The sequence below is a fragment of the Rattus norvegicus genome, chromosome X, assembly GCF_036323735.1.
Source record: "Rattus norvegicus strain BN/NHsdMcwi chromosome X, GRCr8, whole genome shotgun sequence".
Taxonomy (NCBI): domain Eukaryota; kingdom Metazoa; phylum Chordata; class Mammalia; order Rodentia; family Muridae; genus Rattus; species Rattus norvegicus.
In genome coordinates, this window is record NC_086039.1 from 107,046,587 (window position 1) to 107,061,345 (window position 14,759).

Below are 14,759 nucleotides of genomic sequence, written 5' to 3' on the forward strand. Positions count from 1 at the left end.
ATTGGTCATTGATGGATGACCATATAAGTGTCAATTTCTATTATTAAGAAACAGAAATTAAAATATTTAAGGATAAAGGATTATGACATGTACTTGTTGGATTTGCCTAGAAAATTAAAACTTAGAGGTGGTTTTCACCAAAGTCTATAATAAAGAAAACAAACAAGTACACAAAATGTTTTTAAAGTATGGACATGTTCCTTTAACAGCTCTACAAAATACATGAACCTACATATTTTGAATACTTTTTAGTGTCATTCTGAAGATGACTTAAACTAAGGCATCATAAATTTTCATATGTGACTTTTCTCAGGTATTCTGTCACAGCAATGAGAAAGGTATCTAAAACCGTACCTAATAAATTTGGTATATTGCCTTTGCATGACTTTTAGAAATCATATAAAGTATCAATAGATTATTTTACTAAGCCTTACTCTTGGAACATTTAGAAATGCTTTAATTTTTCTGGTTTTATATTTTATTTTTATTATTTCAAAAAATTTTTAAAGTTAAGTATATTTGACCATATTCTTCCCTTCCCAAGTAAAACTGCTATAATTTTTCAATAAGCACCCATAAGAAATCATGTTATATCACTATGTATAATGCCTTCACTCCCTAACAGCTGTAGACTTTGGAAACATGTATGTGAAATGCCATAGACAGTCAGTTTTTTTTAAACAAAATATACTATTCAGTTGTCTTTAAAGGTGTGTTTAAAGATGTTTAGTTTACTGAGATATTGAAGAATAAGCTTTTGCTTACATTTTTAGTAAAGTCTTTACCTTGAAGAAGATTTAATTAACATGATGATAGAACTTTTGAGAAATCTTATTTTGACATTTTTGATTTTGATATTTTTGTTACTGTTACATAAATACCGATATGATGGATCTTAATTGACTATTGTTTCACAGTAAATTGGGCAATTATTCCTGATAAATTCACTTTAAAGTTGTGCATTTACTCAAGAATTATAGCAAAATGTTTGAGGAAATGCAGACACACATACACACACACACACACACACACACACACAAATATCTTCAAAAAGGAAATAAGGCTTGCTATGATCATGGTGGTATACATAAAAATTTAATCAATTATAGTATAGTCATATGTATAAGAACTAATATTAAAATTATATTTCTTACTTACAAATATGAAATGGCAGGTATAAGCTAAGAAAGTATGTTTGTGTATGTGTGTGTATATATATTCTTGTAAAAGAACATAAAAGTAGTCTCTTGTGTTTAATTTGCTTTGAATAACAATTATGAACAATTTATTAAACTCAGTAAAAGGCAATGCAACTTATTAGGTTATTCTAAAATATTTATTTGCTGTTATCATCTTTACTCAATAACCAATAGTAACTGATTATTGGATATATACATAAGACTAAGTTCACAGTAATATTTCATTTACAGGGATTTGTTTTGCATCTTTAATTCTAAGATGGTACATTTGATTAAAAGTCCCCAATAATAAACAGCATTTTAATTAGACAATTGTATGAAATAGTGTATATTAAAGGGACCAGCTCACTTCAAAGGTCTCCATTCCAAAAGAATATTTAAATATTACAAATTCTACACAGAAATTTGGTACTTGAACACACAATATCTAAATTAGCCTAAATAAATCTTAAATAGTCAACAAGGGTGTGGTAAAGATGAATAAATGAATTTTTATTTTTCTTTATTTTATTTTTAATATTTGCTATGTATATATTTATGCATGCATATGATTGTGTGACTGAGCGTGCCCATGTGCACACAGGATAAGGCTAGAGGAGAACACCTTCTTTCACTCTCTGACTTCTGTCTCTCACTGAATTGGAAGCATTCCATTTCAGCTAGCTTGACTGGCCTCTGAGTTCCTGGGATCATCCTGTCTCTGCTACCCCAAACAATACTAAATAAAAGCACAGATTCCATTTCACATTCGCGTATTTGTACATTGATCGTTATCAACCACTGAAACTGAGATAAGTAAATGCATTTTAACATCCTTCTAGAAACATACATTATATGATACCAATGTCAGCCTATATGCTACAAAATTCTTTATTATTTTACATATTTAAATATTTCATCAACACAAATTATGTTTTCTGAATATATTTTTTGTTGTGCTTTTCTCTTTGACTATGTCTATTTATACACACACAGTGTACATACATATATATTGTGACTGTTTTAGTTAGGGTTTCTATTGCTATGATAAAGCACCATGACAACAAGCAACTTGAGGAGAAAAGAGTTTGTTTCATCTTTTAAGTATCAGATCACAACCTACTACGAGGAAAGTCAGTGCAGGAGCACAAGACAGGAAACTGGAGTGAGGGACTAAAGCAAAGACCATGGAGGAGTACTCCGTATTGGCTTTGTCATTTGCTGAGCCTGATTTCTTATAGTACCACCTTCCCAGTAATGGTACTGTCCATAGTGGACCAGAGCCTCCCACTTGAATTATTAGTAAAAAAAAAAAAAATACCCACAGGCTAATCTACTGGAGGTATATTTTCAGTTGAAGTTTTCTCTTCTAAAATGACTCTAGATTGTTCTCAGGTTGACAAACACCTATCCAGGTCAGTGACAATATACACACATTTATGGGTTTTTTTTTAAGATTTTTAATTTTGTATGTGCATTTGCATTTATGTATATAGGGGGGAGTACATGTGTGGGTATGAGTGCATGCTAGATTAACATACACGTGGAGACCATAGGACAGCCTCTTTTATTAAGCCACGGGCCCTTTCTTCATTTTCTTTGCGGTATCTCTCATGCCATGTTGCTATCACTGGGAGTACAAACATAATTTGTACATGGGTTTAGGGGACTTCATGCTTTCAGGATAGGCAATATACACATAAACATACATACATATACACGCGTGTGTGTGCACGTGTGCGTGCATGTGTGTGTGTGTGTGTGTGAATTTCATATAAGGTTTTATGAAAAGGATTTGTTTTATAAAATAGATTTTGTCTGACCAGCTTTGACGCCCTCCCCCCCCTGGACAATTTTTAATTTATTTTGTTTCAACCCACCATTGATTGCTTCATTTATTTTGCCTATCATGTTTTCAATAAATATTTGATTCCCATTCTGTTATAGTCTTCATTGAGATTGATACTGTATACACACGCACATATAGCTTCTAAATTAGTTACTGGCTGTAAAATCATCAACAAATTTCCAGAGTTTTGCTCGCTTTATAAGCTAAGAGCTCAGGACTGGGTTCCATGTAGCTGCAGGAGAACAGGGCTGCACAAACAAGAATGGCTCCCTGATGATGAGCACAATTATAATTAGATTTTAAAATATGGAAGGACAGGTGTGACAACAAAAAAATCCTTCCACAAATAGTCCGGTTGTCTTCTCAACTTCTGTCTTCATTAAGAGCGGCATAGCTTTGGTGACCAGTGTGCCAACCACCCTCCTTCTAATGCCTTGTCTCTACTGTTACCGATTTTTTGCTTCCGCAAATAAGTTTAGTCAGCATAATTTAGCACTGAAGACTCATTAGTGTTGTCTAGAAAAGTAGTGTCACTGAACTGCCTTTTGGTTTTCAAACAATTGTCAAGCCTGGCTGTTAATTTTATTTGCATCATGTTGATGCTTTTACTCTATTCATCTTGTCCTTCTTTGTGAGCAACAGCTGTGGCTATTCATGAAAATTTCTTGGCTCTGTGCAGAAGGCTGAAGTGCCTTTTAAAGCTGTGGCATCTGAGTCATTGCTGGCTCACTAGCTGGCATCCCAAAGTTTCGGAGACATATGACACAGTAGCTCCGAGAGTGCTTTTCCTGCTCCAGCCAGCTCCAATAAGCTTGTCACCTTTTATCCACCTTATAGAAACATAACTGAAACCAAAGCACCATCTTCCAGAAAGTGAAGAGCACCCAGAATGCTAGGTAACACCAATTATCCAGTTACTCAACATTCAAACTCAACATTCAAATATTAGCATGCCAAAAAAAACCATAAATAGATACTCTTTGTTATATCTTTGCTTTAGTGTATCAAAATAGAGAAGTCCTTTACTAGGAGAGTAAAGCGAGTGGAGATATTACCAGGTATATGTGAGTTTCAGCATGTTCAGAGAGTCAATCACCATAGTCTGAATAAGCAAGGGGGGCTCCAGTTTTAAAGTTCCCATAAGGTAGGTAATAGACAGAGTCAGGTAGACACTGACGATGGCTAAGCACCCAGTAGAAGCTCGACAAATCACTGATAAATAGAGTTAGATGTGGTTCACTGTAGGTAGATTTCTGAGATGGGAAACGATGGTCTGGTCTGACATGGGAGTTTGAGGCAGCAATACTATCTACCAAGAACAGTAAAATATATTCTGCTCATAGGAATAGAGCTTTTTGTCCTTTGGACTGGTTTATTCTTCCAGCTGTGCATCATCGGCAGCTTTGAGTCCCAGGTGAGTAATTATAGCTGGAGAAAGTCAGGGGCCTGCAGGTGCATCCTGTGCTTGATTGGAGTAAGGGCAGAGGTGCGAGCATTTCCAGGAGTTTCTTACATTAGCATTGCTGAAGAACATTTTCAATTCCAAGTAGAGTTTTATGTATAACAATGGAATGTGTCCAATTTGCAAGCCAAAAGATCTTCTCAACCATCCAGGACAGTATTTTTTTGGGTTCATGTGCTTCTAGACAATCAAGAAACCTAAGCAAGTTTTATAAGCCTTTTATAGTTATCGGACATGCTAAAATGTATTAAGCTTTTCTCCTGATCTCAGGCACCATCTTAACATCAATAACCAGAGCTTGTTTCATTTGGAGGTAGTAAAGAGTGGAATTGTACAAAGACTTCAACACAGATCCTGTATTAGAAGTTTCAGGGAGTCCCACCTACTCCAACAATAGGGCATGTATTTCTTGCTTTATACGTATGGTTTATACCGCCATTCAGCCACTAGGATTAAAATATTAATAATGGAATAGGTTATCAAATGCTTATGTTATTTTATAAACTATCTTATGATAAAATTTGGCTACATTTTAAACAGATCTGTTTTAGTGGAAAATATTGATGTGTTTCATAAATAAATGCTTAGCAGTCTTTCAAAATCAATGTTTCAAAGAAACCACTATGAATAAGCATTATTAGTTATTCTTAGACTTATGCTTACTAAATTAACCTTTTAAAATTCTCTTCAAATAAAGGAATTTTGAGCATACAGCAACTTTTCTGACAGGTTCCCACTAAAATATATGAGGACTAACAAAATAGATAGCAGTGGTCATTAACATTTTGTATGAAAACGCATGCATACATATGCATTTGTACTGTAGTCTGGCTCTGAGCCAATATAGCAAAAGAGGAGAAAAATAAGCTTAAAAAGTACAGTTAACTCCATGACTAAACATGTGAAGAGACAGCCTGATGTGGCCATATTGGAAGGAGGGATCTTTTGAAACAAAGGATCCTTTGGGAAGTTGTGTCAAATTACTTGGCTGAACAGGAATAATGGGCTATGCATTTGTATAAAGCTCAGCTGCCGTTTCTGCTATTTGGTAATGAACTGCTTTTTGTATATGAAGATGACGACACTAACCAACTGGAAGTATGGCATATGCTAAGTCTAGTCTCTAGGAGTGAAGCTGGATTACTTCAATCTTCCACAGTTTAGGGTCCGGCCCCTTTTGGAACTCGTGCGCATATTTGTGCAAACGAGGTAGGGTCTGTGACTAAGTGGCACAGCCAAACCAACTGGCACAGGAGGCACATGGAGGCTTCACATCCCTGACTTTGGCTTATTCAGTCCTGCATTCAAACACACTGAGATAATCAGTTACAGACATCACTGAATATCGCAAACGCAGAGCCTCACCAAAAGGCACGAATAATAAATCTGTGTTTTATTCTGTCCTGACTGTATGGAGCCCACTTCCTAACAGTTTTAGTTCATGCCATATGAAATATTTGTGTTTAAATTGACAACATTACCTATGACGCACAGATTATTTTTCCAACTATTAAAGTTATTCACCAATTGCAATGCTTATTTCTGCTCGTTAGTTATCACAGATGTCTCATTTAAAGAGAGGCCTCTAATACTTTTCTGTCTCTTTAAGACAACAAGGAATATGATGCATATCTCTCTTACACAAAAGTGGATCAAGATACTTTGGACTGTGACAATACTGAGGAAGAGCAGTTTGCTCTTGAAATACTGCCAGATGTGCTAGAAAAACACTATGGATATAAACTCTTCATCCCAGAAAGGGATCTGATTCCAAGTGGAAGTAAGTAACTTTGCATTTTGTCTTTAAAACATTCCATTTCTTTCAGCAACTTCTATGGAAGCAAGCCTCAATGCCAACATTTTAGAAAATTGTTTCTCACAGGAGATGGAATTTTTATTTCAAATTCAAATTGTTCCTTGTGTATGTTGTGAATTTAGAGCATCTCAAGTTTTACAATTCAAGTCTGTTTATAGAACTTATACCATAAGTGTGGTATTTATTTCATTGCTTTGGTTTCTGAGATAATAATGACACTTCATTTAAAAACAAATTGTAAAATTTGGCAAAAGCAACTCCGGTGTACTGCAGTTCCAAAGCTGGACTCTTGTCATTGTGTTTCTACTTATAACTACAATAAATGTCACTAATAACTTTGAATCTTTGCCTTTCATCCTTCTTATTCACTCTGCCTTGTCACTCATTCACAGACTTATGGAAAAATCCACGTTTAAAGGTCTATGATGCCATTGGGAGCAGTATTTTCTGTATGTATTTAGTATTTAAATAAATTATAAGATGTGCCAGACACTGTAGGTTTGAATGCTACTTTTCAGTAATGCTACATCTTGAAAGCTACCCTTGAGCTTGCAGAGTAAATCCAGTTTCGAGTAAAAATGAATGCTTTGTTCTTGTTTAAAAACATGTGCTTTGTTCAGAACACTTATATGGTAAAATATAAGTAGAACTGATGCCTAAGAGATTATCCTTGCCCTCAAAGAGCTTTTAAAAATATTATTGAGGAAAAATCAAGGGACTATAACATATTTGGATATGTGTCTGTTAAAATTCTTAAAATGCTAATTTATAAAATATGATATTTACAAAATAAAAATGTTTATCTTTAGATTTGATGGCATTTAAGATAATTTCACGTTATCACATTTCAAATTTATATTTGTGTGTATGCTTCTGTGTGTGTGTGAGAGAGACAGACAGACAGACCGACAGACAGACAGACAGACAGACAGAGCGAATGTTTATGTACTTATCTTCCAGATGAGGAAACAAAGACTCAAAGAAGCCTGACATCACACGGCTGTCAGAAACAGAGCTAGAAATAGAGGATAAATCTCACTCCACTAGACCATGCTGTCATGCTGTTCCTCAGTAATATTTATCCAAGTCACCATCAGTTCACTGTGGTCATTAAGCTAGGAGAGACAAGCGCGGGAACCAACTGTGTTTTGATTCTTTCTTTCTTTTTTTCCTTGCAGATCATATGTATGTGACTTTGAGTACATTTATTAGTATGTACATTTAATGTACATTGAATAATCAAAAGAAAAAATACATACAACCCGTTTCCTTTCCTCAGTTAAAATGTGTCCAAACTCATTCTTCCCATGGTATCTCTAGTCATTTGTTTTGTGATTTCATGACTTGAAATGCAATTCTACAGCAATCAAATGATAAAGTAAGGAATATCCTGATGCCTCAGACTCATTTTTATGCCTTAATGTCTTTCTCCCAAATCATGTCCCTTGTGTCTTTTTCATTCTCACTTCAACTATCATAGCTTAGACACCAACTGTAGTATTCCAACCATAGTAATTGTATCTCGTATTTCATTTATACTTTGACTGTTCCACATAATCCATTAACATGTGAACATCCCCAAAAGTACCAAAACACTGTTCGACAAGCTTTGATTTTTCACTACCTCCTAAAATGTAAAATGCACAAGCCTTCCCTAAACATGTTTGTAATTGCTGCTTGTCCATGTTTTTCTTCCCCAAACCATTTTATTTGCTGCCTACCATTACCTCTACTCAAAGCCTCCACTATAGCCAAGTTATGCCTATGATATGCATTATGTGTGTTCCTGAACTGCTGTTGTTCACGTTTCCCTTACATGCCTTTGTAGACTCTTGGCTATTTTTCATATCACTTACTGTATTAATCTCTCCAGCCCTCAGTTTATGGTGGATATGTACTTTTTGCCTATTAGGCCTATATAATGATATAATTTTTGTCTTTTAACTTTAGGTAGCTTTCCATTTATCTTTATCTTACCAATATCATTATAAGTCCCATGGATAATATAGTGTTACATTTATCTTTGTAATTATATTGTAATTTTGAGATAATAATAAGATTTAAAGTGATCTGGTGGTGCCTCATAACTGTTGATTTTGTTTCAGCAGTGTTAGGTGAAGAGAAGAAAAGGAAAAGAAAATGAATGAGGACTTTGCTTATTGATTTTTTTTTGTTTTTAAAAAAGTTTATTAATTAATTGAAATTTTTGGATAATGTATTTTGATCATATTCTTCCCCCCTTACCCAACTACTCCCAGATTGGTCCTCAGGACAAGACATGCTTTCGACCTCTTGACTATTAGTCTACTAAACAATTTGTCTAAAACATATGTTGCTCTTGTTCTTAATCTGTTACAAACCTGAATGTATTCAGGTGTTCCATCTAGGACATGAGTGCTATTAGCACTTATAAAAGTCTGTAATGCCTCAGGACTATGATGGATGGGTCAGCCATGATTCCAGCCCTCACAACTTCCGTTCTATCAAGAGGATTACACATCAAATGCAGTAGAGATTGGATAATCCATAGAATATAATTTTCGTATTTTTTGAGATTTCACAATCATCAGAATGACTAGAGACTTGACCCAGGGTGGTGCTACAGGGTAGATGGTACAGAGGACTTTTTTCCACAGCCAGCCATTTGAAAAACTATACAATTTTTAGATGCAACCGCTGGAGGGTGTTTGCTTTTAATCCTTCCTTCCTGAACTAGGGAATTCATGTTCTCTGAATTCCGATTTGTGAGTATAACCTGCAGAAGTTCTTTAAAAGGCTCTTTGACAATTTTTTCTTTTCCATCAACATTTTGGTGCTAGCTGAGCAGTCACCATGTCACGATTAACGAGTTTTTCCTTGGCATTTTTAGCACGCATTCAGGAAGTCGATGAAGTATATGAATAATATACTTGATTTACACATGAATGACAGAGTAGACCATTTTGGACTTGGTGTATGCATGTTATTAAAGAAGCTTCTGTGGTCTGAATTTGCAGCCATTGGTACAGATTTAACAGGTTATGCTATATAAATAGAGACACATTCCTTGGGGGGGGGAACCTAGCTACAATATTGTAAGCTGTTTTTGTCCCTCACATCTCATTTAATGCATATTGACCTAAGACTATTCCTTCCTCCAAAAGTAGCAACAAGACCTTTGAGGACTATAAATGCAAACTTCATAAGGTCCTTCTTAATCTACGATAACTCCCTAGGAATCAAATGAGTTTAAATGTTGCTCCCTTCCATGAATTTTCAGCCATTGTTCTGCCTTTACAAATAGTACCCCACTCAAGCCCATCAACTCAAGATATTTCCCGTGTCCAGAATTTTAGAAGTGCATGAATCTCAGTCTTAGTCTCTCTTGCTCTCTCTCCCTCCCCTTCTCTCCCCTTTCCCCCACTAAGAATTCTCACACATCTCAGAAACAAAGATAGTGATCTTCCAGAGGAGTTGGTGTTGTCTATCTTCTTTTACCACATACCTATTGGAAAATGGTTGTTGTGTGCCTGCTATGAACCGTAGGGATGAGAATATTTGAAACAAACATTTTTCCCTAAATGTGAGACCAGGTCTTCAGATTTGGGACATTACTTTCCTGGCAATAACTATGTTTCCATTCTTAAACCAGTGGCCAAGATCTTCTTTATGTTTTCTCAGGTTAGGTGCCTAAATGTGGCAAGAATTTGTACTTTCCAGTAAGTTTGGTCTATTTCTTCCCAGACTAGAAACATCTGTCCCGAGAGCAGTGAAAGCAACTTTGTTGCCAACAAGCATCTGTATGTCAGAAGTGACAAGCAACCAAAAGAAAGCCAGATAAAAAACACCCTACTCAAACTGCCTAGAGACACAAACTAGAGAAGTAGAGATTTTCTCACCCTTGCAGCTGCTGAGTTTTGTGCTGTAAAGTACCCTACACAGAGCACATTGTGTTCATGGGGCCTAGTGGATCCTTGAGGAATGAACAGATGTGCGCTGAAGCTGACATGTGACCAACAGAACCCAGCTGTGCAATTGAGATCTTGAAATTGAGGACATTTTTGGATGAGTACCATTATAGCCTCTCGGACCCATCTTATCTCAGAGTTTCTGCACATATTATAAAGCATAAAAGTATAAAAAGTTACGGAATCAGTCCGAGGTCATTTGGTTGGAAAGGGAAAAGAGCAGTCTAAGACAAAGAAATGAAACAGAAGAATCTATCCTTTAGTCCTTAGTTACCTTTAAAAGAAGGAAAGTGAGTTCCTTAAAAGTGTATGTGCAATATTTATTAAGAATTATGACTCAAGCTGATTCTAGCAGTAGCTTTGAACAAAAGTGTAATTGTGTGAGTAGCAACTTAAAGAAGAAAGAAAATTCTTCACAGGCATTACCACAGTTTCCCCCCTTTTATTTATAGAACAATTTTGGAAGATCTCTACATGAACTATTTGTGCATGATTATGGCAGAGAAAGACACTAGTGGCAGAAAATATTATGCATATGACTAACCAACCATGCCCCTTGAAATTATATCTCTAAATTCAACCTCAATTGACAATATTTTTTACTTGTTTTCATGTCCAAGTTCCTATGATGCTCTCTTACTCAAGAATCCTAGCACTCTTTCACGAATTTCACAGGAAATGTTTCTCTTATTCATATATGTGGTAACCTTTTCTAATCTTCAGTCTCCTAATGATTAGGACTAGTTGTGTGATAGTTCTGACAATGAAATAACAAATGACTAGAGAATCCATCAGCTGTCAGGTGATCCCTAGTGACTTCTGAAGTGAGGCATGCAAAAATATTTTTGTACACGGCCCTGTAAGTAGTCATTGCCAATGGTCCCTAGAATCGCTGAACAGATTGGACACAATTCAAGTAAGTTGTCTTTGGGGAGTAATAAAATCCCTTTCCAGGCAATCTAATGTCTGTGACCTAAAAAGTGTGAGGCAGAGGTGACATGTACAACCAATGAAACTTAAAACATTGTTTGAAATTTACTCCCTGGAATAAAATTAAGTGTCTTGATAATTTCCTTCATGCTAGAAACAATCAAGAGCAGAAATTGTATTCTAACCATCTCAAATTTTGCTAAGGTTAAATGGACCAGTTTTCTCATCAACATTTGAGGTAGAGGTTAGAATCTATTTAATCAGCAAATGTGGAGTTTAAAGAAGCACAGGCTTTTCTTTTATATCAAATGAGCAGATAAAGTCTTGACAGTTAGGGAAATATAGAAAAAAATCTCCATAATCAATAATAGCTTTGTTCCATAGTTAGTAAGGCAATGCTATCATGAATTAGTTACATATGTACATTTCTAGGGCTGGGGAATAATGGGGAAGGAAGACAGAATGTGGACATTCTGTAGCCCTGTTAAGTTCCACTGTATCTTTCTTTGCTGTCTTTGAATGTGAAAAGGTGAAGGACAACAGGATGGAGACCCCATTTCCATGGTTGAATGCAAAACTATGTGTGAAGGACTCACTATCACAAATAAGGCCTGCAAACTCAGACATGTAAGAAAACAACGTGTCCCCCAACACAGAAGCTTGTAGTAAATCTAAGTCGAATGCCTATTTACCCACAAATCATTCTTCATGCGATTCTTATACTTGCCAATCAAGAATGAACGTTCTTTGGCAGAAATGTAACCCAGCTATCTACCTAAGGACTTGGGAAATGTGGAGAAAGGGGAAGTTTTTGTAGGGTACATAGTATCACACATCGGAAGCACATGTGTATGTAGTGTCATATGCATGTGCCTGTCTCAAGGAAAATGGTAGAGTCTGTCTCTGTAGCAATAAAGGACAGAATCCTACCTCTGTCAAAGGGGAATCAAGGTGACAAAGCTTTCACATCAGTCAACGTACAGTCAACCTGTATGAAAATTCCAGTAGTGCTTCTTACAATCATCTAAAATCCAAAGAATATTTTCAATTACATGGTAATGAAAATTACCTCACTAGAAGCCTCATGGTATGCCAAGGGTCTGAAAATTTTTCCATCAAAAGTATATAGGTGTGAAAAGTATGTTTTTGCTATATGGGAAACAGATTTTTAACTTAATGTGCTAACCTCTATTTTAATAAATCCTCTTGTTAATTTTTATCAGTTCATGAAAAACTGATAGAGTATTATATGATTTGATGCATCCCATCTCAGTCTAATGATACATGCTTTTGTGTAATAGTTGTACATAATTGTGACTTTAAGTATATCCAAGTCTTATCCTTTGAATCTGGCAGAGTACCAAATTATCCTATGCCCACACCCTACATATTTGATATTTTAACTTAAAAAATAATCCATATACTCAGATAATAACCTCAATACAACTGCAAGTACAAATGCGAACAAATTTACCAATACCTAAGTAATCACTTTGCAAAATCATATGGTCAGTATCCAGAAGGTTGACCACCAAAGACTCTGTAAATATAGAGTTTTATTGTCTCTCTAAATCTATAGCCAACACAAAGCCTTGATGTACAAAGGATACTGAAGTCTTCAAAACCAAACATATCCCTCTAGATGCAGTTAATTAGGCCTGCTATTCTTTCTGTTTCTATTTTATTTGTGTGTCCCCTTTCCTTATGCCCTTTGCTTTATTAAAACAAACAATTGATTTTCCCATCACTTCTCTTTAATCTAAAGAAAAACTACTTCTATAAATAAGTACACTTTAGTTTTCTTTCATAAAACTCCTGAAAGGGATTTTTAAATCCAATTTACCATACTTTTCATAAGGTTTTAGGAAGTCACTTTCATTGATATCCACCAATAATGATGTATACCTGCATATACACAGCCAAAGGAGGGTCTGGTGACATGGCATTGTCTTTCATAATGTGTTGCAAACAGCCAATCCCTGGGTAAGAAAAAAGAAGATGCTTCTTGACATTGGCACATCTAATGTAGATTTTTCTTCCTATCCTAACTTAAGCTCCTTCATCAAAACTCCACTGAAGTTTTTTCTTTGCCTAGTTATAAATGTCATGAATAGGTCACGAATATAAATCCCTAAATTTTGAAAAAATGTCTCTTTATTATCACGTTTTGGTAACAAGCTTTGAAATACATTTTCTGAAGGCTTCTAAAATGTCTCCCACAAAACCACAGCCTACCAGGGCAAACCTGACTGCCTATTGGAGACCGTGCTTTGGATCAGTAACGTTATAACTTGATACCTGTTTCTGCTTAGTTTCTTTGGAACTGTTCCAAGCCTAATCACGCTGCCTGGTCTATAATCCAGGTGTGGCAAATCTTCTCTATAAAGGTCAAGTTAGTAAATATTTTAAGATTTGTGTATCACATATGCTCCCCGGTGCATCATGTTCATCTTATTCATCATCCCAAAAAGGGCAATTTCTTTTTTTTCTCCATCTTTATTAAATTGGGTATTTCTTATTTACAATTCAATTGTTATTCCCTTTCCTGGTTTCCAGGCCAACATCCCCCTAATCCCTCCCCCTTCCCTTCTATATGGGTGTTCCCCTCCCCATCCTCCCCCCATTACCGCCCTCCCCCCAACAATCACATTCACTGGGGGTTCAGTCTTAGCAGGACCAAGGGCTTCTCCTTCCACTGGTGAAAAGGGCACTTTCAAAATGTAAAAAGTGTCACTCTTTGTTCAGGGGCCACCCAAAAACAGGCCATAGGTTTTCGAAGATCCAGTTTTAAATCACAGTCATTAGATATAGATATACCACCCTGAGGTGAGGGGTGATTCATACTTAGAGCCCCCAACAAGGATTCCCTGGTTAAAGACTAACATGTAAATTACTAGGACCATGCCTCATTTGTTTCTTCTCCATTATATACATTTTTTGCAAGAGCATTAGATTCTTATTTTTCCCAAGGAGAAATAGAAAGGCTAAAAGGAAGAAGGGAACCAGGAGGAAGAAGGAGGAGGGGCAAGAAAGAAATGAATGAAAATGTAGTGAAAAAAAATAAAAGAAAGAAGGAAAACTCAGAGGTGAAAGGAAAAGCTAGGCAAAGCAGAAAAGAAGAAGAAAGAACTGGACAGAGCAAGTGATCGGAAGAGGTGAGAGAGAAAGAGAGAGGAGGGGGGAGAAAAACACAGAGTGAGCCAGACTAAGAGAGCAAGAGCACAGGCTCCCCTTCTTTCCCACAGAGCCAGGCAGCTCTTAGCGGCACCTCCCCAGCTGCTTTCAAACACCGAGGTTGCTGCCCAGCCACTGATCACCATCCCAAGAAGTGAAATGTGGGCTTCACATCTGAAAACTTCCACTTGCTTTTTCACCAAGTGAAATGGAACACAGAATTCAAGGTCCAAGCAAATGGCTTGTGTTTTCTTTGGGACACTTGGGCTCTTTCTACTCAGGGAAAATTTGGATGTACTGTCTAACTCCAGTGCATATGATTAATGTATATATAGGGCAAACCAGGATAATTCCATTTTTTTTCTTCCACAGCAGGTTTTCAGCCCGAATTATCTGGATGCTT

The 14,759-nt window shown here is 36.1% G+C and overlaps 1 protein-coding gene across 4 annotated transcripts in view; it reads left to right on the top strand.

The window, feature by feature from the left end:
• Nucleotides 1–14,759, top strand: part of Il1rapl2 (interleukin 1 receptor accessory protein-like 2) — a 1,532,967-nt gene that overhangs the window by 1,499,184 nt on the left and 19,024 nt on the right. For all 4 annotated transcript variants that reach the window (XM_063279885.1, XM_063279884.1, XM_063279886.1 and 1 more), the window contains 1 exon segment: nt 6,099–6,269. In XM_063279885.1, the coding sequence (XP_063135955.1) occupies nt 6,099–6,269 (171 nt within the window).